This window comes from Agelaius phoeniceus, chromosome 6 (genome assembly GCF_051311805.1).
Source record: "Agelaius phoeniceus isolate bAgePho1 chromosome 6, bAgePho1.hap1, whole genome shotgun sequence".
NCBI classification, from domain to species: Eukaryota; Metazoa; Chordata; class Aves; order Passeriformes; family Icteridae; genus Agelaius; species Agelaius phoeniceus.
In genome coordinates this window covers 2,777,038-2,800,856 of record NC_135270.1, presented here as the reverse complement: position 1 = coordinate 2,800,856, position 23,819 = coordinate 2,777,038, and the positions used below count along the sequence as shown (strand labels likewise).

General features: G+C 43.7%; 1 protein-coding gene and 1 long non-coding RNA gene across 6 annotated transcripts in view; one reads left to right on the top strand and one right to left on the bottom strand.

Annotated features, from left to right (window-relative positions):
• NAV2 (neuron navigator 2) overlaps positions 1-23,819 on the bottom strand; it is a 386,104-nt gene that overhangs the window by 195,707 nt on the left and 166,578 nt on the right. For 2 of the 5 annotated variants that reach the window (XM_077179504.1, XM_077179506.1), the window contains exon 1: positions 15,226-16,436. The exons of 2 other annotated variants lie outside the window; for them this stretch is intronic. In XM_077179504.1, the coding sequence (XP_077035619.1) occupies positions 15,226-15,483 (258 nt within the window). In that variant the 5' untranslated portion in view covers positions 15,484-16,436. Of the gene's footprint in view, positions 1-15,225; positions 16,437-23,819 lie in introns of those variants that run through there. One more of the 5 variants, XM_077179505.1, reaches the window with a different exon arrangement.
• Positions 14,487-16,735, top strand: LOC143694286 (uncharacterized). Its single transcript, XR_013182641.1, has 3 exons — positions 14,487-14,506; positions 15,250-15,369; positions 16,553-16,735. It is a non-coding gene; the product is annotated as an uncharacterized LOC143694286 (long non-coding RNA).

The window sequence follows — 23,819 nt, the reverse complement described above, 5'->3', positions numbered from 1 at the left end:
GCAATGTGGTGGAACCAGGCAGAGCTCCACAAAGAGGGGAACAGCAGCAAGCACTGCACCACTACAGATCTTCCTGAGGGAGAGTCCTGCTCATCAAACCTGGCTTCCTTTTGTGACAGGGTAACTCACCTGGTTGATCAAGAGAAACCAGCTGATGTAATCTTTTGGGATTTCAGTAAAGCTTTTGGTACTGTCTCTCAGAGTGACCTTCTGGACCTTCTGTTTATCCAGCACACAGCTGGATAAACACATCGTGTGGTGGGTGAGCAACTGGCTCACCTGTTGGGTGCAAAGAGTGGCAATGAATGGGGTGGCACCAGACTTTCACCAACGGAGCACTGCAGGGCCCCATCTGAGGCCCTGTGCTCTTCAACATCTTCACTAATGACTTGGATGCAGACTCAAAGGAATACTAAGCGAGTTTGCAATGATACAAAGCTGGAAGGAGCCTGCAGGGAGGCCCTGTAGGGAGATCTGGGCAGATGAGAGGACAGGGCAACCACCATCCATGTGGAGCTCAACAAGGGAAAGCGCTGGATTCTGCACTGGGGTGTACAGCCCTGGATGCACAGGGAGCCTGGGGAATGAGACACTGGACAGCAGAGCCACAGAAAGGGACCTGGGCTCCTCTGGATGGCAAGTGAGTGTGGGGACATCAGCAGTGCCCTGCAGCAGGAGGGCCAGCCCTGTCCTGGGGACATCAGCACAGCCAGGAGGGCCAGGCCTGTCCTGGGGACATCAGCACAGCCAGGAGAGCCAGGCCTGCCCTGTCCTGGGGACATCAGCACAGCCAGGAGGGCCAGGCCTGTCCTGGGGACATCAGGCACAGCCAGGAGGGCCAGGCCTGTCCTGGGGACATCAGCAGTGCCCTGCAGCAGGAGGGCCAGGCCTGTCCTGGGGACATCAGGCACAGCCAGGAGGGCCAGGCCTGTCCTGGGGACATCAGCACAGCCAGGAGGGCCAGGCCTGTCCTGAGGCACAGCCAGGAGGGCCAGGCCTGTCCTGGGGACATCAGCACAGCCAGAAGGGCCAGGCCTGTCCTGGGGACATCAGCACAGCCAGGAGAGCCAGCCCTGTCCTGGGGACATCAGCACAGCCAGGAGGGCCAGGCCTGTCCTGGGGACATCAGCAGAGCCAGGAGGGCCGGCCCTGTCCTGGGGACATCAGCACAGCCAGGAGGGCCAGGCCTGTCCTGGGGACATCAGCACAGCCAGGAGGCCCAGCCCTGTCCTGGGGACATCAGCACAGCCAGGAGGGCCAGCCCTGTCCTGGGGCACAGCCAGGAGGGCCAGGCCTGTCCTGAGGAACTTTTGGGCACCACAAGGTAAAAAAGCCATGAAGCTGTCAGAGAGTGTCCATGAGGATTGTGAGAGGCCTTGGGGGAAGCTCAAGTGCGAGCAGGGGCTGAGGGCACTGGGTCTGTTCAGCCTGGAGAAGAGGGGGCTGAGGAGAATCCTCAGCAGGGTCTGCAACCTCCCTGTGAGGGGAAGAGGAGGGGCAGGCACTGATCTCTGCTCTGTCACAGGGGACAGGAGCTGAGGGAATGGCCTGAAGCTGTGTCAGGGAGGTTCAGGTAAGGTGTTAGAAAAGGCTCTTCACCCAGAGGGTGGCTGGGCACTGGAACAGCCTCAGAGCACCACGCCTGGCACAGCTCAAGAAGCGTTTGGAAAACACTCTTCAGGCCCCTGCTGTGATTCTGGGGGTGTCCTGTGCAGGGCTGGGAGTTGGACTTGATGATCCTTTTGGGTCCCTTCCAACTCAGCATATTCTGTTACTCTGTGGATCAGGCTGCCCAGGGAGGTGATGCAGTGCTCCCCTCTGGAAGTATTCAAAATCCACCTGGACACGTTCAGGTGTAACCTGCTCTAGGTGATCTGTTCAGGTGTAATCTGCTCTCTGCCTTGGCAGAGGAGCTGGACCAGATGAGCTTCAGAAGTTCCTTCCAACCTTAACTATTCTGTGATAAAAAGACCACACAAGTCAGGCTTTGTTCTGTGTTCAAATCTGCAGAGCTAAATGCAAAGCCAACCTGCAGTAGCTCTAGATCTCTGGAAAAGAAGCTATTTTTAAACAGCAGTAGCAATGTGGACTGCATAAATTAGCATAATCTCAGCCTTCACAGATAGTTCTCAGCTGTTTTACATACTACAAATCAACACTCTGCAGATTCCTCACTTCTACTAACGTGGTCAATCATGCATTTCATGAGGCTTAAAATCTCCTTTTTTCATCCTACAAAATCTCAACGGCCTTTTTATACATTCTCCTTTTCCTTTTCAGAGCAGCACTATCACAGGCTCAGGTTCCATTACAAATCTCACAAGGTTTCATGTGTAACTGGTGGTTCTGTGGATGCCTAAATGCAGGACATCCTCTTATTTTCTCAGCTGATATGATTTTTTCCTCATGGGCAGATGGCATAGAAGGGGAGTGCAGATGGAAACCCACAGCCCACAAACTCCTCATTATAATTTGAAATAGTGCTAGCAGCTCTTTGATTCTCATCTTCTCTTCAAATTATTTTCAGCAATAAAGGATGAACTGCTGTTTTCAGAAAGCACAGCCAAAAGTAATGATATCTGTTTATAGCTGAGAACCTTCTAACAATGTGACTTCTATTTTCACAAGTTTTATTAAAATCTATAAATCGTTGCTGAAAAGGACTTCAAATTGAGTATCTCTTGCTTTGATTCAAGTATTACCTTAAGAAGAAAGATCAATAAGAAAATAACAGATCACACATGCACGAAGGTTTAGAAGTCCCACAGTTAGCTATTTAAGGTAATCCATGGCTCCAGGTATCACTTTACCTGAGCTGCTTGGAATTATAATGGATTTATCTCTGCAGAACAGCTGTGAGATAAGGGAGCTGCCGGTGATAAACTGCAGCAGGGAGCAAGAGGGTGACAGTGATGCTGGTGGCCTGTGGCTCACAGACTCCTCACCCTGCATCCTCCCTGCCCTTTAGGACTGAAACCCCTCCTGGCAGAAAGGCAGGATGAGGGTGCTATAGAAACTCGTGTTATCATTTCTTCAAGCTGTTTCACAGCATGTCCAGTCTGCTGGAACTGACTTTCCCAACCTTCCGACCGGTTGGAAAAGTCCTAAAAACAGCAAAATAAAAATATCTGTGGTGGAAAATAGCAAGGAATGAAAAATAATAAGAACTAGAGATCACGCTTGTATCCCTGAAAAGTTTGTATTAACCAATGGAAAAGCATTAAAATAACTAAACTTATCCCTTAGCTATAAAAAGAAAACAAACAATACTTGAGACACCCAAGTGACATGGTTGGTGAGGATTTACAAACTCACAGACAGCTCTCTCACACAGCATAAAGGAAAAGCTGGCTAATTTGTTCCTGTTCCAGAAACCTGGAGTCAGGTCACAAATAGCCTCTTTTGTTCCAAGTTTTGACCTGGTGCCTGACAACCAATTATTAAACCACACTGCTCTAGCTCAGCTGGAAAGGAACCTTCTAAACCATCTCATAAAATGGTTTCTGTCTATTTAAAAGATGGATACACGTTGCTTAACTGTATTTTCAGCTTGCAAGAGTAAAGGCTTTTTCTCAGATGGCTGAATTTATTTGCATATTAAATATCAAAAAACATCCAGATGTTCAACCTAGTTGTGATATACATACTCTACGACATCAACAATTTGCCTATATAATGCAGGGCTATAATCTTCCTCAGCATTCAGGCATGCTAATGATCTTACACAGGGACCACAGAAGATGAAAGAATTAAATATTTCATCACCAAAGACAATTTCTCTTTCCTGCATTCATGGAAGAAGATTATGGGAGGTCATCGTCTTAGAGGTTTCCCTTTCACATCAAAAAAAGACAATAATCAGTTTTCACTAGGGAACACTTGTCCTTTCTCCTGCACCCCATGACTTTCCTGTCCCATCCACCAGACACAGCACTGGTATCAACCAAGTAGCTACATAGTATTGTCTACCCCAAAGGTTTATAAAGGGCAATAGAAACGCTCAAATTTGAGATGCAGCCCTTAAGGACTTATCTGTGTCAAAAGAACCTAACACACGTTTTATCTCCAGCTTAATGGCTTGCACTTGAAACTGATCAGGGTCTTCAAAAGTGACCATTTGAAACTGCTGTTTCAAGAGAAAACTCAGCTCGAGCTTGACAGAATAAATAATTTCCAGAGGAAGAGAAGGCTCCATTGAAAGTGCCTTGAGGAAGCCCTGATTCTGTGAAATCCATCAATATCCCACAGCTCATCCAAAGGCACGTTTAGAGCCTCTGGCACTAGAGGCTCATCACCCAGGGAAAGGCAAAGAGAATTTTGGCAGAGGATGAGATACTGTGCCAGCATTTCTGATGCAGTAAAAGTGACTCTACCACACATCTGCCTCTCTGAGAGAGGCTGAATCTGCCTGTGACAAGGTCAATTTTGAGAAAGGTTGGTATTAAAAGATTATGCTCCCTCCATCCTCTCACTGAGGTTATGCTAATTATTGCAGGGGAGCAAAGGAATTCTTTGATCCTCCAAGTCCTCCTTCCCTCACAAGCTGACTCTGGCTGCTGGCACAGCACCCAGAGGAACAGCACAGCATATCCTAATTCCATAATTGTGGAATTAGCCATTTTCAACCTTGAAATTTAACCCTAAGAAATTGAGAATGCAGTAATCCACATAATCCAGGCCTCTACACCTGTCCCTCTTCCAACTAATCTCACCACCCTTCACCATGACACATCTTAATTTAGAGTCTTGCCTGCTAAGGTCAGTGAGTAAGTGGATGCTCAGGAGTTGCAACAAGTATTTGTCACACGGTGAGACCAATTGCTTTGTGAACTCTGAGAGACACAGAAATATCAGCAGTGAGCAGAGCCCTTTGCCAGCCATGCACACACAGCCTTTACAAAGGTTCTGAGAGGCAGCAAGGGGAAGGGATAGATGAAGAAATAAAGGCGTGGAGCACAGCCCTGGATAATGCGATCTGCTGGTATTAAGTTTTCTCCTGAAGGAGTTAAGTATATACCAGCTGCTCTACATTAAACCGAGCTGGCATTTTAAATCATGCAAATCAGCTGAGCTCCCATCCCTTTCAGCCCAGCATTTAGCAGCATTGCTGCAAACGGTGCAAAGTGTGGGCCAAACAAGCCCTGCCATTCCAGCTGCTGGCAGGGAGGAGGGGAGGAGGCAGGGCAGGCAGTGGCTCTGGGTGATGCTGCAGCTATTCACAAGATGGTTTGCAAGAGCCTCCTTCCACCATAGGTATTGTCTGCGTGACCAAAACGTGCCCCTGGGGCTTTTATTTGTTGAAAATTCATTTAATATATGCTAATGAGAACCACTGAAAAATTATTTAAAATTCAATTATTTGCCAGTGGAACACTGAAATTTCAAATTTCTCTTTGCCTGATGCTGCACATTAAACACTGAGTGGATCTGACAGGTCATTGGCCCAGAAATGCTGACACAGCAGCCAAGGGTGGCACCAGTCCCCTCCATAATCTCCAATGCCAGTGGACATTTCTCAGACTGTGAGGGGAAGAGATGAAAATCTGTGTTTATCCAACACAAACCCCTCTTCTGCTGAATCTGAGAGCACTCAGGAGGCAATAAGGAGGGCTAAATCCTCCTTAGTTCACACTGCTGTGGCCAAGAGATTAAGTTTCAGCACAAAGCTGAAATTGTGAGTGAAGGATCTGATATTAAGAAGTCTAGGAGCTCCATAGACTATTTAAAAACATCATTTCAGGTTCCTCGTCTACCTGCTCAACAAGGGAAAGGTGGAATTCATGTTTGTGTTAAAAACAGGCTAAACTGCCTTGCTATCCAACCTGATATAAACCAACCCAGCAGTGGTGGTGACCCAGGGGCATGACATCCCACCACACCATCCTGCATCTTGGTGGTTGCACCAGCCACCAGTCTACATGGTCCAAACCCTCCTAGGGGAAGGCCAAAAGGCATCTTACAGGCAGGAGAGGAAAGGAAAGGAAAATCTACATTGCTGCAGTGTGGAAAGTTGCTATCTGACTGCTTGGAAACAGGATCCTAGGCAACCGCTGCTCTTCCTCTTGAAAAGCAGAAAAAGGTTTGATTCAGTGAAATAAAGCAAATTCATTACAATTCCCCTGGAGATGCTCCAGAGGGATGAAGAGGATGCTGCTGCCTCCCCTTCCCAGCTGCACACTAGAGGACCTGGCCCCTTTTTGCCAGCTTTCTTTGGCACTGCCCATCTGGCACGTTACTGTGGAGGACCAGACAGAGCCCTGTGTGCTCCAGAGCCCATCCCAGAGGAGTAAGATGCAGTGATGCCAAAAATACTCCTTCCCAAAATAATCCATCCCAGTTGAGCCTCAGACAAGTCTGGAATACATGTGGCTGTCCTGAGAAGCAGACTGACCTCTGGTTATTGAGCAAGAAAAGCTTAATTTCTAAAATATTACATCAAATGGTCAATGCACATTTGATCTTGACACAACACCTGACATTTTTCCATTTGTTTTGAAGATGTAAATATCCATACATCTCTGGCAAATGGAGAATAATTTAAAACTGAATCAAATTTGTCTTACCAGACTGATCCATTAGTTATTGTCTCCACCAGTTGCAATCAAAGTTGCACATTGATCACTGTGGATCAAAATGCCAGCACTGAAACTACCTGTAGTTTCCAACAGTGGACACAGCTCAAGTGGAGATGGCTGAAGAAAAAGGAATCTGCTCCTCAACACTTGTTTCAAGATATGCAAGTATAACAAAGTCTTAGCACCCATATTCACCATAAAATATCACACAAGCTCGATCAGCAACATGAAATCCCACCAGGGTATTCATTTTGTCTACCAGTAGGCAAATATATAGAACTAAGAGATGGCAGAAAAAGATAATAAAATAATTTTTGGTCAGCATTTTCAGAAGATAAGCAATCCTATCAGGGAAGATCCCCTCATGGTGTGAAACAAAAAGGTATTACTACAACAGCCTTCACGACTGAGAATGTCACTCCATGAGACAAAAAGTACATAAAATTACAATTCCAGCCTGTCACACACCTCTCCCACTTCTCCCAAGAGCAAAGCATGGGTGTCCTCAGACAGCTGTTCCAGAGGATGTTCTTCCTAAACAACTCTGAGAAATCTAGTTCCTTTGGCTAAAAGGCCTTGTCAGCCCCTACAAGGTTATTTGGGAGATGAGGGAGAACATGCAAATGATCAGGGAAGCTGGGTCAGTCCTTTTGTTTGGAGAAAGTGTCACCAAGCCAACAAGAGCTACTGCTGCAGCCAGAGCACAAGTCAGCCTGTCAAGGGCTGCTTCAGGGTTTCTCTTTATTTATTTATGGATTATTTACTTCATGAGAAAGCCTGGATGTGCATGACTAGCTTGCTTTCTTCAGCAGGTGAGACAAACATCTCCAGGTTTCTCCAAGAAGGCTTCACAGCAAATCCACTTTTGGATTATACCATGGCTGTCGCTACACACAGGACAAGACAGAAGAGATGGACCAAGATTAGTGACAGGACAGGTAAAATAAAGACACTTAGGGAGACTCCTTCCCACTGAGAAAGAGAGGATAAGGCAACTTACAGCCACTACTGTAGAGACAAAAAAAAATCCATGCAAGGAAAAGAACTTAACATCCAAGACAAGGGATGAACACAAGCTAAAAAATGCAAGTAAACAAGACACTGTCAAAATATGATGATATGACAGTCCAAAACTCAACATGCACGGGGGAAAAAGTCCTGGTAAAAGTGAATTTTCAAATACAGAAGTTGGATACCTTTCCCTTTCAGGCATTGTTTTCCCACACATTGCTTCCAATTCTGAAATAACCCAAAATTAAAATGAAAAATAATCCAAGGATAACACAACTAAAAATACTTTCAACAGGCAAAAAAAGGTGGAATCAGAAGAAAACTTCAGAATTCAGCCTGTTTTAAAATAAGAAGTGACCTGTTTTCTCATTTATTTTAATAGGTGGTTTATTTGTTTTAAGTTTTAGCAGTTATTTCCATGCCTTTGCAAAACTGAAGAAACTAAGACTGTTTCCACAAACTATTTCAGAAAAAACAATTTACAGATAAAATTAGAGGCATACAACTAAGTGCCAAGTGTTTGACTGAATTCCAGTTCTTGGTGAATGGAAAACCAGCAGCTTCCTGTTACAAAATGTACCAACAGTTCATGTCTAATAATACACATCATAGCCAACCATTTATATACTTCAAGTATAGATGTTTCTAAAAATAATATTAAAGCAGGGTATTTTTAGCCAGGTGAATTTCTCAGGAGAATGAGATTCTACATTTTGCAGCAAAGAAAAAAATAGATTAATGGGTTAAAATTTTCAGAGCATCTCTTGATTTATATCAAAATAAAAAGTAGAAGATGATTTAGCTCCAAAGTTTCAAGAAGCAAAAAAATAAATGGGAAAAAAGGTCAAGAGCAGAACACACACCTTTTCACTAAAGGCCCAGCTATTGCTTAATTCACAAATATATCTTCTCAAACAGCACTTACAATATTTATCCTGTTGCAAACTTGGAAAGTTCAAGCAAAATAATTATTGATTTAAGCACCTCCTTAGTTTCTTCCACGTTGGTAAGAAGAGGGAACTTGTAGGCTAGAAGCATTAAAATACTCTACAAATTGTTCAGAGATTTAAATCTAGTGGTGAGACAATCTGGAAAGTAAAATTACAGAGTAGACAATGTTTCTCCAAGGACTCTTAAAAGCAAATTAAAACCAGCCAATACCAATCCTTAATTTCCAAAACCCAGAACTTAATCCACACTATCTCAGTAAATAAAGGCTTTATTTTCTGATACCCTCTGGACAAGCAAAAAGAGCACAAGCAGTGTTGGTTTGGGGTATTTGGATTTTTTGTTTTGTTGGGTTTTTTTTACTTCCTAGATACTTGAATCTTGGGAAAGGTTAATTATTTGTTTATTAGACTTCTTGATAATCAGGTTTTTTTTTCTTTTTGAGAAGTACAGCTCAGGTTCAGTGCCAGCAGATTTCAAAAGCAATATCTGTTGTTCTCCTCTATCAATATGCTTGTACCTCTTTCTGCTCGGTGTCATCGTGCATCAAGTGTCACAGCAGAAGGTGATAAAAATCACTTGCTAAAGCAGGGACAAAAGAGTGAGAGTGTTCACTTCAGAAATTCAACTTAATGGAGTGAACTAACAGTTCCAAGGACAGAAGGAGAACACATGGACACCATATGCATGAGCATTTTGAGCTGTTAACAAGTAGCAGCAAAGGAGAAAGATAATCTAGTATCAAGGGACTAGCTAGTAATTTTCTATAGAGCTGCGGACTTTCTGACCTTGGCTACATTTCTTTGTCCCTTAGCCATCCACTTCACAAATGTTCTCCAAAAAATAAGAACAATATCCCTACCTCTAAGGTGCTTTAGGTTAAGCATATTCAAATTTTCAAGCCAGATAGATAGATAGATAGATAGATAGATAGACTGTCACAAGTAAGAGGGAGAAAAAAACCATTTTCCAATATGACAAAAAAACAAATGGAGCTTTGAACAAAGTCACTTTATGCAAAGTAACCCTTTGCATATTCTAAATGAAAACCCAATGATTAAAGAACCTCCTGAACTTACAGTGCAATGTTACACCTGTAGTTCAAATGCAAGGCTACAGAAAAGGTAGCTCTTTATATCAAAAGACAAATCACTGGAAAATCCATGTTCATAATCACAGTAAAACATGTGATTTGGAATTGTTATCTTGTTTTCTACCTGAGAACATTTCATCTAGAGCAAACCCTCCCCTGCCCCCCAACAATTAAATATTTTTCAATATGTATCTAGAAATATATCAAACCCACAGCAATCATAAACAGAAGAAGAATTTGGCTACTTAGTAGCCTTAAATTGCCTACAGTGGGTGTAAAAAAAAAAATCCATCATAAAGATCCAGCACAGGCTTTTTTGCAAGAATGACTTAGGCACATAACTATAATCATACCAACAAGCTCATTAGCACCAATTTCAAATTTATTTTTTGCTTATTTATTTTGATCATCTGAATCTATAGTTTTCCTCATCTTCTCCCAACTACAGTAAAATCTATCCATTGTTCATATCCTAAACGTGACTCCATTTGGTTTCTTGCAGCTGCAAAAAGCAATCTTTTATGTGAAAGTTATCAGTATAATGGACCATATTTCCCATAATTTCATTCATAATTAGCTCAGCAGTCATAGCAAGACCAAATTTCACACGACTGAGGCAGCTCATGCAATGGCACTGAAACCAGTTGATGTTCATCTGACTTTAAATTGGGTCCAGATAAAGATTTGCTTGATCCCTATCCCTTCTGCAAGCTGGTTTGGCATGAGAACTGTGAAACACACACAAAAATGGCTAATGCACGTGAGAAGGGAAGGCATCATTTCTCTGCAATATGCTCCATTAATCCTCCTGTCTGTGAAGCTTCACATTGGCAAGATAGTGATATGGAGGTTTAAACAGTAGAGTTAATTAAAATACAGAAAAATAATTACTCATATCTGAACTGTGTGGCTTCATTTGGATTGCTAATGGCATGGGCACAAGGGGAGTGAGGCAGAGAAGAGAAACCAAGAGCCCACAGATCATGGGTCACATGTGGCTCATCAAACATCTGATGTGAGCCTAACTCTGAGGTCTGGGAAAATACTGGAGGAACCTGTTAAGTTAACCTGTTTGAGAGCAGTTGACTGAACTCCCTGGGATGTGCCAGCAGCGTGCCACCAACCTGGGAATGGCTGTCCACTCCATTTCTATCAGGGAGCTGTAACAGAGCTTCCACACTCTTGTCATTACTTGGACTACCCAATGGGAAATGAGGCAAAAAACAGAGATGTTTTTAACCTCAACAGGTGTGGCAAACGCTCCTGGAACACAACCCAGGTGTAGATAGTCTTGAAAAATTAGGAAAGAATCACTAGTTAAAAAAAATTTAGAAAATATCTAGAACACCCCAGAACTAGACCACCCCAGATCCAGGCTGCCAGACTCAACAAGATCTTCACAAACTGGGAAAGCAATATGAAGAAAAATCTAGTGTAAGACTAGAAAATAGGGACATCTAGAACACCCTAGAACTAGACCACCCCAGATCCAGGCTGCCAAACTCAACAAGATCTTCACAAACTGGGAAAGCAATATGAAGAAAAATCTAGCTGAGCGAGGTAGCTTGATTTCAGACAAAATCTAACCAGTTTTAAATGGAATTATTTTTAAAAAGGGTCTAGGGAAAATAAAGAGTTCTGTAGACAGCATAAGGAGTTGCAAGAGTTGTAGAAATCCTAGGCTTTGCCTAGTGCAGTGAAAGAGAAAAGTGAGGGAGAACATCACACTCTGTCAGCACCTGCTTGCCATGTCCACCAGAAGATCTTTCAGCAAATGAATATTGCAAAGAAGTTTACAAAGAAATACCAATTCCTAGCCCCTCCCCTCCCAGCCAAACAAAGCACAATTACAGGTAATTGCTGAACACACATACTTCAAACCCAGGTTAAACAGACGTCTCTTAACTTGCAAGTGTTTTAGTGCAAGGGTGGGACCAACCATTTAGCAAGGTCCTGGTGCCTTCAGTGCTGCTTCAGCTACTGAAGGTACAAACAGTGATTATTTTATTTTATTTTTTAGGTTCTCTGGAGAAAGAAAATCAAGAATTTGGAGAATACAACATAGCAGCAATAAACACAGTAATGAAATCCAGGATCTCCTTCAGTGACATTCACAATGGCATCTTCCTTCTTGCATCTGCATGAACAATTAACCACAACCAGGGACTCCTAATGGGTAATGATTTCTTTCTTAAATAACTAATGCAAATTTAGTAGCCAAATGCATCCAACTTTCTCAGAATCACTGAGAAACACCATTCTGTAGATGAGAGATGAGAATCTTGCTATCTACTCGACAGAAGTTTCTCTGGTAACAAAGTTAAATATTTCCAAAACAATCCTCTCTAAATATGGGTAGTACAATTTATTGGCGGTGTTTTCAAATTAGACAAAATAAGCACCAGTGCAACAGTCAGATACTGTTGTGCACAACACAGGGGATTTAATATGGAAAAATAGAGTGTGTATATCAGTAACAGTAAAACAGGAATGATACTGCCATGATTCATCCACCTAAGATTTCCGACTAGCATTTACAATGGGCTTGATGCTAAAATTCTCAGACCTTTCTTTGGAAAGTGCCCCTGAAATACTCTGAAGTGTGCTTTTTATAAATTGCACAGCATTTTAAAAAACACACTGCCCTTATAAAGCCTTAAGGCACAAAACTTCCAGTTATATAAAATCCAGCTAACACACGTAAAACCATATCAAGAGGAATAAAATCAGCAAAACATTTAGAAGTTTTCACTGATACCACATTTGTGAGCGGGACATCTTGAATTTCAGCAGGTTTTTGTTTTTAAATTGGTGCTTTAATGAATACCACCTGCAGTGCTCACATTCTCAGGTTCTAGAAAGGTACCACCTGGCACCAAAAAAGCTCATGAAGCTTTGCAGTGGTGTGTAAGTGGCTTGAAACATGCTAACCCAGCACGAGAACATGGTATCCTCATATGCTGGCTTCTGGACTATGCTCTAGACTCTTCTGCAGAATAATCAGTCCAATAAGCCACTAAATTTTGTATTATGTAGTGCAAAAAGGACTCACTTCAACGGGATTAAGAACACCTCCCTGAAATACTCTCAGAACCAAGAGAATTAGTCCAAGTGACACAATCTCTCTCTCGTTCTCCCTCCACCCACACAGGAGGATATCCTTTCTTGTGGGCTGAAAATTCTGCAGAGGGACCAAGATCTACAGAGGATAGGAGCCAGAACACTGGGCAATGGTCCAGCTTGTGGATCTAAACTATAAATTCTACTGTAAGAATATCACAGGTATTGCCAGGTGCCTGCCCAATAAAATGGTGAGGGTCACATTGGTGCTTCAGATAAACCCCCCAGAGGAGCAAAGTGGTCACCCTCAGATTCTCAAGCTATTCAGACCTGGTGCAGTGTTCAAGTCTAAACCTTACCATGGTTATTATCAGAAAGCACTTTTGCACCTGAATGTAGCTGAAGGTCTTCCAAGATAAAAGCTTCAGCTGCTGACCTATCAGCTGGCAGCTGTCCATCCATCCTGTTCCTCCTCCCTTGGCAGGGAGGAACAGTAGGAAAAGGAATGAACAGTGCCCTTGACACAACACATCTGGAAAAATCTCCCTCTGGATACAGACTGCCATTCCAAACGATCACCTTGAATGGCAAAACCCTGCCTGCTTTTGTGGGCAGAAGGATCAAAGCTCAAAGGATCAGCAAAATTGCTGAACAACAATAAAAAAACAACAACAACAAAAAAAGACTGTGTTTATTCAAGAATAATAGGTAGTGGAAAAAGCCTCACTGGTTCACACCTTAAAAGGTGCTGGTCATCTGCTCAGACTGCCAGCCAGAGGAGATTACTGAGAATGCAAAGCTTAAGATTTCTCCTGCTGCTGAAGAAATTAAAAATGTAAAATTATCTGACATTTCCTTAGCCAAAATCTTTCCCTGGTCAAATATAACAAGTTAGCATCAAGACCCTTTCATCATCAGGCTACAAAAAATGGGGTTTGTTCCACGTCCTTGTAAGGGTTAAAACCACCATAGTGTTGCCCTTAGTGCTGCAAAGGCTCCCACTGGCAGATCTCTGTGAGCATAATCTGTTACAAGATGAGAGAGTATTTCTGAATAGCAACCACTTTTTCAGCAATGTAGATTTCCATGCAGAAACCCTGGCACGTGTGAGAGAAAGGGCAGCAGATAATGAGATTTTGCTGACGTTTCATAATCACAGGGACAGACTCAGGCGCGAGTGAGAGAGAGCACTTGATTATCTTGGAAGGGCAAGACGTGATGCACAGGTTGGTCTGTCTGCTGCCACTTCCCTGCATCCCTGCTTGGCTGTCTCCTGTTCCTGCTCTCAGTCCCTCAGGAACTGCTCCAGTCATATCTGTCTGGCCTGAGCAGCCCAATACGTCACCCTGTCTACCAGCAAGGAAAGTGCAGCACATCCTGAAATCAGGGCATGCGGTCAAACACATCCCATCAGTAGGCACACTTGTCTGAAGGGAATAGGGTTACCAGGCCACACACTTCACAATCTAGGTGGTAGGGATGATCCATTATTTCTCAAAGAAGGAAAAAAAACCTAGTGAGTCTCTGTCATCATTTCCCTCTCTCAGCATAATGGTATCACCTTCCACCGGGCTCAGATACTGGCAGAAGCAGCGTGTAACGTTTATGGCTGTTGCCAAAATACATCCCAGGGCTGTACAGCCATCTCTGGAGCACAGCAGTCAATTGTGCTTGCTGCAGCAGCCCATCTGCTCTGCTCCCTCCCTAGCACAGTCACACACACGCTGTGCCCACGCTGCTGCAAAGCTCACCAGGGCACGGCAGCCCAGGGCAGCCCCAGCCACACTGACAACCCCGGACAACCACAGAAATCGAACCAGTTGAGCATCTCTCCTCCCTATACAGCAAGCAGCACATATAAAAATACATTAGAAGGCTGACACAGATTAAAGGGAAACCTAAAATGTGTATATTGATGATGTGCTGCATCTATGATGTCATGCATGTATAGCATTATACAGGCAATTCTACTTAAGTGTTCATTTCCTCCATAATCTGTTTAATTCAAATGCACTGAATGACATGCACATTGTAATCCAGCATCAAGCACTGCCTCCCATTCACTCCCCACAGAACGTTCACACAACTAGTGCTCTGGTACAGTACACGACCCAACACAAAACACATTAATGACAAGCAGCAATCCTCAGCCCCAGGCACACGAGCCAGCCCTTACACTTAGCACCTACAGAAAGCACACAAAGAACACACCCCACAAACAACATCTCTACCATCTCCCTCCTGTAAATCCCCCCCGGTTCAAGCAGAGGGGATGGAGAAGGCAGCACAGGCAAGCAGCACACGCAGCCCCATCCCTCAGCACCCCACCATCAGCTCCATCATGCTGACAGAATTACACATGCCACTGTGTGGAATATAAAACATCCCACCACTGCACAGAGATGTTGGCACACACACACACACAAACACACATCCCTTCCCTGCAATTCCATGCTATTTACCCCAGAAAACCTGCTGCACACTCCACACAGACATAAATTCGCACATACACCTCCCCAGCATTTGGTGCCTGCTAACCTGTGTGTCAAATCCATTTTCTAGCGAGCTACTCTTCCTTGCTGGGAGGCCGTCTCCCGCGTTTTCTTGTCCGTTGGATGATTTGAGAGGAATCTGGCTGGAATACAATGGCTTCGTCACCTCCACCTTGTTCCCAAACTTCAGGTAACAGGGCTGTGGGATGGTCCTGGCTGTCGGGACATGCAGGATTGGAGCAGCGCTGTGGACGGGTTTAGGTAGTCCCGATTTCATTTTGGAGGCTACCAGGATGGCTGGCATTTTCTCTTTCTGCTTTCCTAACACGTTTCTGTCAGCAGCAGCAAGAGCAGAGACAGCAGGCAGGGAGAGAGAAAATGACACGTTGGGGAAGCTGTTCTGCTCTAAAGCAGCCTGGTCACTGCAGAGATCTCCAAAATCAGCTTAGAATTTAAAATCAACAATAAAACCAATTAAAAAAATTAAAAAAAAAAAAGAGAAAGGAAAAAAGAAAAAAAAAGAAGCAAAAATACACCACTTTCAGTCTAAAATATCTCCCAGCTTTATACTAGCCTTCCACCTGTTTCTTCTAATTTTATTTTCAGTTCCTTACCACTGTCCTCTTTCCTATTTCTGCTATGTAACTTGCTTCTTCCTTTCTCTATCTGACTCCTGCAATTTTCTTGCCTGGAAATGAAAGACTTTCACTCCATTATCTTGTCACTGCATCTCCAAAGTGAGGCAGCCTTTGGGAGAAAAAAAAAAAAAAAAAAAAAAAAAGGAACCTGCTGCTGCATATGCTTCCCCTTCCGTAAGCACTAGAGAGTGAGCGAGCAGGATTTCCAGCTTAAGATGTCCTTCTTCAGTCTTAGCCAAGAAGCAGATGTAGCTCAGTGTGTTAATGACTGATGCCCTTGGATACAAGCCTTAGAGAATCAAGCTTCTTAAGCCTAAATAGCTGTGAACAGGACAACGCTGCCGGAGCAGAAGGAGAAACGTCCGCTGACAGCGATTTTTTAAATCAAAATATGTCAGCGGCCACAAAATTTCCCGGCTCCCCCAGTGCTGAGCATAAAATCCTGGAAGGCGGGAGGGGGAATGGGGGGTGGGAAAAGCGATTAAAAATGAAAGCGATTCAGCGGCGAGAGGGAAGGGAAAGCAGCAGGCGGCAGCTCAGGGTCCCTCCCGCAGTGGAGCGGGCTCGGGCATCCCGGGGGGGCCGCGACCAGCAGGGCGGGAGGGAGGCGGCGGCTGCCCGGCACCGAGCGGGCAGGGCGGGCCCCGATTGGCCCTGCCCGCTCCCAGCAGCGACAACACTAAAAAATGAAATAATTAAAGAAATAAAGAAATAAATCTCACCCTCTCTCCGCAGGGGGAGGAGCGGCGGAGGGGTCCGGAGCGATGGATGCTCCGGAGAATGGATGGATGGATGGATAAATGCATGGATGGATGGATGGATGGACGGACGGACGCTCCGGGGGCGCGGCACGGAGCGAACCGGGGATCGGTTTCTTTTTGAAATTTGAATAAATAAATAAATAAATTCGAATCAAAACACCTGGAGGTGACTTATTGTTGGTGGCCGTTCGGGAAAAACTCCCGCTGCCAGGAATTTGAATAAGCACAGTGAGTAATCCGGCCCTATTATAGCAACTCTTGGCTCTGGGGAGGCTCTCAGTGTCGCAGGTCCCTCCCCACGCTGCCAGGATCCCTTACAAGCCCCGGAGCCCGTGTTCCTGCTCATCCTGACACATTCCGAGCTGCACACATTCCCCTTGCTGTGCACACCTGCACCAGCCCGGCCCCTGGGAGATGGATTATCTCAAATCAGGGCACCAAGCCATGCCTTGGACTGCATGGGGGGCTCAGCACCAGGACAGACAGTGCCACAGTGCCCAGTTAGGGCTCTGACTTGTCCCTCACTACAAGAAAGACATTGAGGGGCTAGAGTGAGTGCAGAGAAGGGAATGAAGCTGGGAATGGAGCACAAGTCTGATGAGAAGCGGCTGAGGGAGCTGGGAGGGCTCAGCCTGGAGAAAAGGATGCTCAGGGGGGACCCTCTGGCTCTCTACAACTCAGTGGGAGGAGACTGTAGCAAAGTGGGAGTCGGGCTCTGCTCCCAAGCCACAACTGACGAGAGGAAATGGCCTCAAGTTGTGCCAGGGTAGGTTCAGATGGGATATTAGAAAAAATTTCTTCACTGAAAGGATTGTCAGGCACTGGAACAGGCTGCTCAGGGAAGCGGTCACAAAACACATGGATAAGGCACTTGGGGACATGGTTTAGTGGTTATATGGCAGTGCTGGATAACAGTTGGATTTGAGCATCTTGGAGGTCTTTTCCAACCTTAACAATTCTATGATTATAGGAGGGTGTCTCAGAATAACATTCACAAAACCAACAGGAGACATGGAAGCAAAAGGTGCATTTCAATCAAATCTTCATCACAGTTCCAATTAATTGCCTTATTTCCCTAGTAGGGCCACTTCCTTCAGCTCCTTATTCCCACCTCATCCACTCCCCAAGTACTGAACCACTAAGCCACTGCCTGGGTGGCAAGGACAAGAGTGATCCCAGCAAGAAGAGAGTGGTTTGGGTTGGAAGGGATCTTAAAGATTAGAAGTTCCAACCCCCTGCCATGGGCAGGGACACCTTCCACTAGTCCAGGTTGCTCAAAGCTCCATCCAACCCAGCCTCAAACACTTCCAGGGATGGGGGATCCAGAGAAGCAATGAACCTGCACTTGAAATGTCTGAAATACACACTGGGTGAAGTGACTCAGCAGGACAGAGGAAGCCCAGCCCCACTGCCCCTGCCCCATATCCTGGCTGTGAGCAGTGCTTGGGGAAGGGAGGCTCAATCACACTCAGTCATTCATGGCAAGGGGAGCTGGGACCTGCCTATTTACCACTCAGTCTTTTCAGGAAGTTTTAAATGAGCAAACCTCAGGTTTTTAGAGCTGAGACTCTTTCAGACAGAAAAAAAAAAGAGGCATTTCTTGGATTGTATGGTAGGTGTCTCCGGGATGAAAGACAGCATTGCTGGATCCTTCTGCAGATGCCATCCTCAATGACTTCCCCAAGGTTACACAGTGACCAAGTGGCAGAACTAAAAACTAAAGTCAGAAATCGTGCTGTACTTGTTATCAAGTACTCTTCTTCCTCTAACATTGCAATGTAAAATGTAACTCAAGTTCCCACATAAAGCTCACATGTTTAGTCTTGGCTGTTGCTGGGATTTTTCAGCACATCTGCTTTCACGTGTACCACTTCTGCAGGCTGCTCTGTAGTAACTACAGAAAGGTGAGTTTTATGGTAGCTAGTTTTTTAAGTAACTGCCTCCACCTCAATTTCTTCATACACCAATTTCAGATGGGAAAGCACACATCCCTCATCATCCACCTCACTGAGTTCCCACCAAGACAAATCTTCTAATGTTCTGCCATAACTGTCCACAATGTCAGCTTAAACACAGCTATATAGAACATTTCAAAACCCTACAAGTCAATAAAGAATGTAAATTTACCATCTGAGAGGACTGGTAGTCCTTGGAGCAGAAATGTGTCAGATGCTCCAACACCATTTCCATCGTTCCATGCTGAGAACTCAGCCCTGCTGGCTTAGAGAAGGTTGGGCTCCAGTAAGAACATCTTGAAAAAGATCCAGGCCTGAAAACCAGGCTAATTTTAGATCTGTAATAAAATACAGTAAGGTTTAAAAGCTATTAGAAGATCTAACTGACAGCTTTACATTCTGTTCTTCACACGTTTTATGAAGTTCAGGCCACCAATCCCTGCTGCACCCAACTTGCCAGTTTTTGTTGTCCTGTTTTTATCTTGGAAAACTGGCTAGGGCATGGGATACCAAACCAGCCACAAAGTTAATTTGACCAAAAGAAAAGGATTCATTTCATTGCTCCTGTAACAATTATGGAATCTGATCCTTTGATGATGGTGGATTAAATAATCCACAGTTCCTTTGGACACTCAAAGGAGTTTTACTGATTTCTCAGTGTTCAGTCCAACCTACTGAATATGATTTCTTCTGGATACACTCAGTCTATGATCCTGACAGATATTTTGCCAAATCAGTGGACGTGTTCTTCATCAAAGCTTAATGTGAATTCCTGACAACACATTTGAAGAGTGACCTAGAATTACTGCTTCTCTCATGGATTCAGTTTGCATCTAATAATCCTTTGTCATCTAAACCCTAGGGGAGTTTTTATGTTATACATATTATGCTTCATATATCTAAACATCACAGCATAATGGCACTGAAATGCTGCTGTATCCAGTGGCAGTGTAGTCACATGAGATCATAAATTATATCACTTTACAGGCTCTATCTGCAAAGACTGGCAACATCAATTTTGGTCTGTCTTTGGAATTGACAAGTTTTTGGGTTGTCTGTGTTTTTAGTTTTGGGTTGTTTTTGTTGTTGCTATTGCTTAATAAATTAATTTTTATCTAGTTTTAAGGGTAGGATTTTTAGAAGAAACTACTTCTCTTAGACGGTCAAAGGGATCTGGGAACCTCTCTTATCTTTGAAAAGCCCTATCAGTTTTCCCTTCCCTGTTTTGAGTCACCCAAATTTCTGTGTCTAAGGTAGGAGTAAGTAATCTTAAAAAAGGAGCCTAATTATCTAAACAAAAAGCAAGAGCCTCATTCCTTCCCAGAAATGTTGGGTAAGCCTCTGACTAGGAGAAATTCCCTTGCAGCTTTAAGTCTGATGAGTATCTTTGCCTGAATAACCACAACATCCCCTCCTTATCTGCCTGTAGTCGAGGGAGCATCCACCCACTCCCCAAATGGGGAAATATGGGAGGAAAGATGCTAGAAACAAGCAGTTCCCTGTTAGAAAAAAAAAAAAAAAACAAACCAAAAAACCAAAAACCACAACAGTACAATGAAACCACAACAAACCCTACTGATTTGGCTTACACAGCTGATTTTGAAGCTCAGAAAGTATCACTGCTTTGGACTCAAAGCAGTGTGTGACTGTGACTGCTCAGCACCATGGAGTGTCAGCTCAAGTGCCAAGACTCTGGTGTTGAGAACTGGCTTAATACTCTCAAAATTTTAGTGAGCAGGCTCATGTGAACTCAAGAACTTAACACACCAGAGGGAAACTATTTGAATGGCCTGTAGTTCAAGAGCTTGTAGGCAAGTCAGCACATTGCCCAAAATAAAGCCAGTAAAGAGAACAAAAGCCCAGAGTTGACTGCCCTTGAACAGATGATCTTTATGAATGAGATGAACATTTCTGGAACAGTAAAACCATTGAAGCTGCCTCCACAGCTCACACATTATCAATTAACAGCAAAACAGGGTCTCTATACCCAAGTGGAAAGAAAATGTCTGTATGAATTGCATGTGGGTATTGCAAATAAAATTAAAAGCTTGATGAAATATTGCAATAAGATCAGAGAATGAGATCTTCCCTTCAACTTGTGGTTAACATTCATCCTCAACAAAGCCAAATGTTACATTAGCCTAAATGGAAAAACCATGTAGAATTATGCTATCAATTAGAACACCTCATTAGCTGGTCTGGTGATTCAGAACTGCTGATGGAATTGAACTCAAGGCTTGAAAATACCTTGATCAAGTCTATCCTCGGCTTTTAGGCATTAAGGATGGATCTGCAATCTCCCAGCAAAATAATTTCAAGCCAAGGTGAATATCCCTAAAATGTGTGTCAGATTCTGACACAGTGTCAGAATGAGAGGGTTGAATTGTTCTCTCCAACCCATTCTCATCAAGCTTCACTGCTGCCAGGCAGCTGTCATATAGACTGTGGGCATGCTCAGCCTTGGCACAGCTCCATCAGCTTAACTGGAGTTACGACAGGAATAAATATGAATCTATTTTTGGTACTGCAGGCATTTTGCACATTCACATCCATCTTTTGTTCCCCATCAGTATCAAATATGGAAAGGGCTGATCTGTACATTCATATTACCATTCTATGGAAGAACCCATAAGGGTGTAGAGGAGTACAGGTGTAAACCCCATAATTTTTTGTTGTGTTCCCCTGTGGGGAACAGTAGAGATTAGAAGGAGGAATGTGGATAGAAGCATTATATAATTTGGCATCCTCTCACCACAGCAATTATAATCTGTACATGTGAGTTCTTTATATAGAGCAGTGAGAAGAGGAGGAAACCTTGGTTCTGTTCCCAGTTCTTTTGACAGAAATCTTGTCTGCATTACACTAATTCTGATCTAAAATTCCACTTGTAGTCCCCTGACATGCTTCTAATTCACACTGGGTTTAATTCTACTTCATTTTATAATGGTGTAAAATTTTTAAAAATATACAAGCCAAGTTCCACCTGGACAAGAACATTTGTTCCACTCATTTTCAGAAAATACACAGGAATTTTCACTGGCCACACTAGTGATACAAGCAAATGCTCTTGCATGGTGACAGAAAATGGCACCATTTAAAATTGGCATCTTCTGAACAATGCTCACATTTAATCCCATTTCTGTACCAGAGTGCTGCATGGTTTTGTAACATGAGCCTGGAGTAGCACTGCACTCCATAGCTTCATAAGTTTCTATTGTCACAGCAAATGCAAACTCACAGCTTTGAATTCATTATGCTCCCATTGCTTTTGGATTTGTAGCCTTATCAGTTTCCCACAATCCAATAAAAACTGGGCCCTGCTGTCTTGAGACACTCACTGATAGGGGTTCTGTGATGGCCTTTGAAAAGGTCCATCTCTGACTTGGCATGTAAAGTTCATTCCTCAGACTTAAACTCATCAGGAACAGGGCTGAAAGGGATGAGGAATGCAAGAGTTTATTTGAATTCATGCTTTCTGTGGTGGTGTAAGATGTAGATGCTTACTGTTTGTCTGTGCCACGGTCACAGCAGCGACCACAGTGTAAAGCATATACACATGAATAATCTTTATGATCCTAACAGAGGAGCTCTGTCAGGCCAGCCCATAGCTCACCTTGACTTGCACATCTCTGTGTCTGTGACTGCAACAATGGGCATCATCTCTCCATGCCACTAACAGCACCTGGAATAAATCTTGCAGCACTGTTTTGGAAAGAGACTTGCAGATCACGTCTTCCCAACAGGGACGCGCACCTGGGTATTCTTAATCTATTCATGTGTCCTTTGTTTCCACGAGGTTAATGGTACTAGCTCCTATATTATTTTATGCCTGACTTGACATTGCCTATGGCTTGGTGTGTTTGGAAAAGCAAAGAAAACATCTGTGACTAATGAGCATATCACAGAAAGAAAGGTGATGACGATGATGATGTTATAAATACCACAAGCTACTCTTGACTTTAAGAACCATCATGTTAACATGAAATATGAAGGAGAGGACCTAAAAGAATGCTCTCTTCCCTCTGCTGCTGTTCTCCCTTCCCCTCTTGAGAAGTGGCATGTTAAAAATAGCCAGCACTTACAAGCTAACAACCTCACATCATCAGGTAGTCACCTTCTGTAACCTTGCTGGCACATTTCAAATGAACCTGCTCCATCATCTGGAAGAGTTGTCAGAGCCTAAAGGCAGAAACCATCTGAGAAGCAGATTGGAAGAAAAGGCTGTATTTCAAAGCCTTTTTACAACTGGATCTGCTTAAGCATTCCAACCCACCCTCAGCTGCCATCAGTCTCTCCCACATCAGCAGTTCTGAACAAACACAAATTGGCCAGATTATCATTAAGCAACTTCAGCTATTTTGTAAAGAGCAAAGTTTCACTACTCAAACTAAGTGGATGGGACCAGATTTTCACTTGCCCTAAATCAGTGTAGTTTCTCCACAGCCAACATCAGAATTTGCCTTCCAAATTCGAAGTATTTATCAAAATCTTCTTTACAGAATGATCCAATCCTACAATACACTCACATTATCTCCATTCCCCTCAGTACAAATTTCCTGACAATTTCTAATAAAAATGAGCCCAAGCATCCATTTCAGCTGGTGCTGCACCGTGCAGCTCTGGAGCCATGGAATAAGTGCTTGTGGTGCTCACCTACTGGCAGCTGATACCAGGGAATGATGATTATCATCCTACACTTCCAGTTTTTGCTAAGTACACTTCACAACCCAAGCCTGCAGGCAGCCACTCTTCCCTAGAACCCAAAACAAAAAGGGAGCATTTCCATGGGGCAAATGTTCAGCAGCAGCTCTGCACTGGAAGTCACCTGCAATGCACCACAGAATGGCACTAATTGCAATAATATGAACACCAGCTACTTCTGAACATGTTAGCAGAAAAAAAAATAATATACAAACCTAGATTGTTCACTGTGGTATCAAAGGAAACCCAGAAAGTGCCTAACATAATGCCCTGAAATCAATGCTGCTTACCTCCACAGCTCCTTTAAAGAAAGATCTGTCCTGAGTTGATGTTTATGGAAAATAAAAGCACACCCTAGACACCCCTAAATTTTGGGGTAATGGTTCTATTGAAATTCTTAAATCAAAAAGTTCAGGGAAATTTCTTCAGATTTACACAGACATAAGTCAACCATCAACCCAACAGCCAGGACCATTCTTAAGAGCCAACATCCCCAAAACCAACCTCCATTTCCACTGGGATGATCTAGCAAGGGAATTTGATGAGGATTACCTAACCCATAAACTGGGGTGGGGGAGAGGCAAG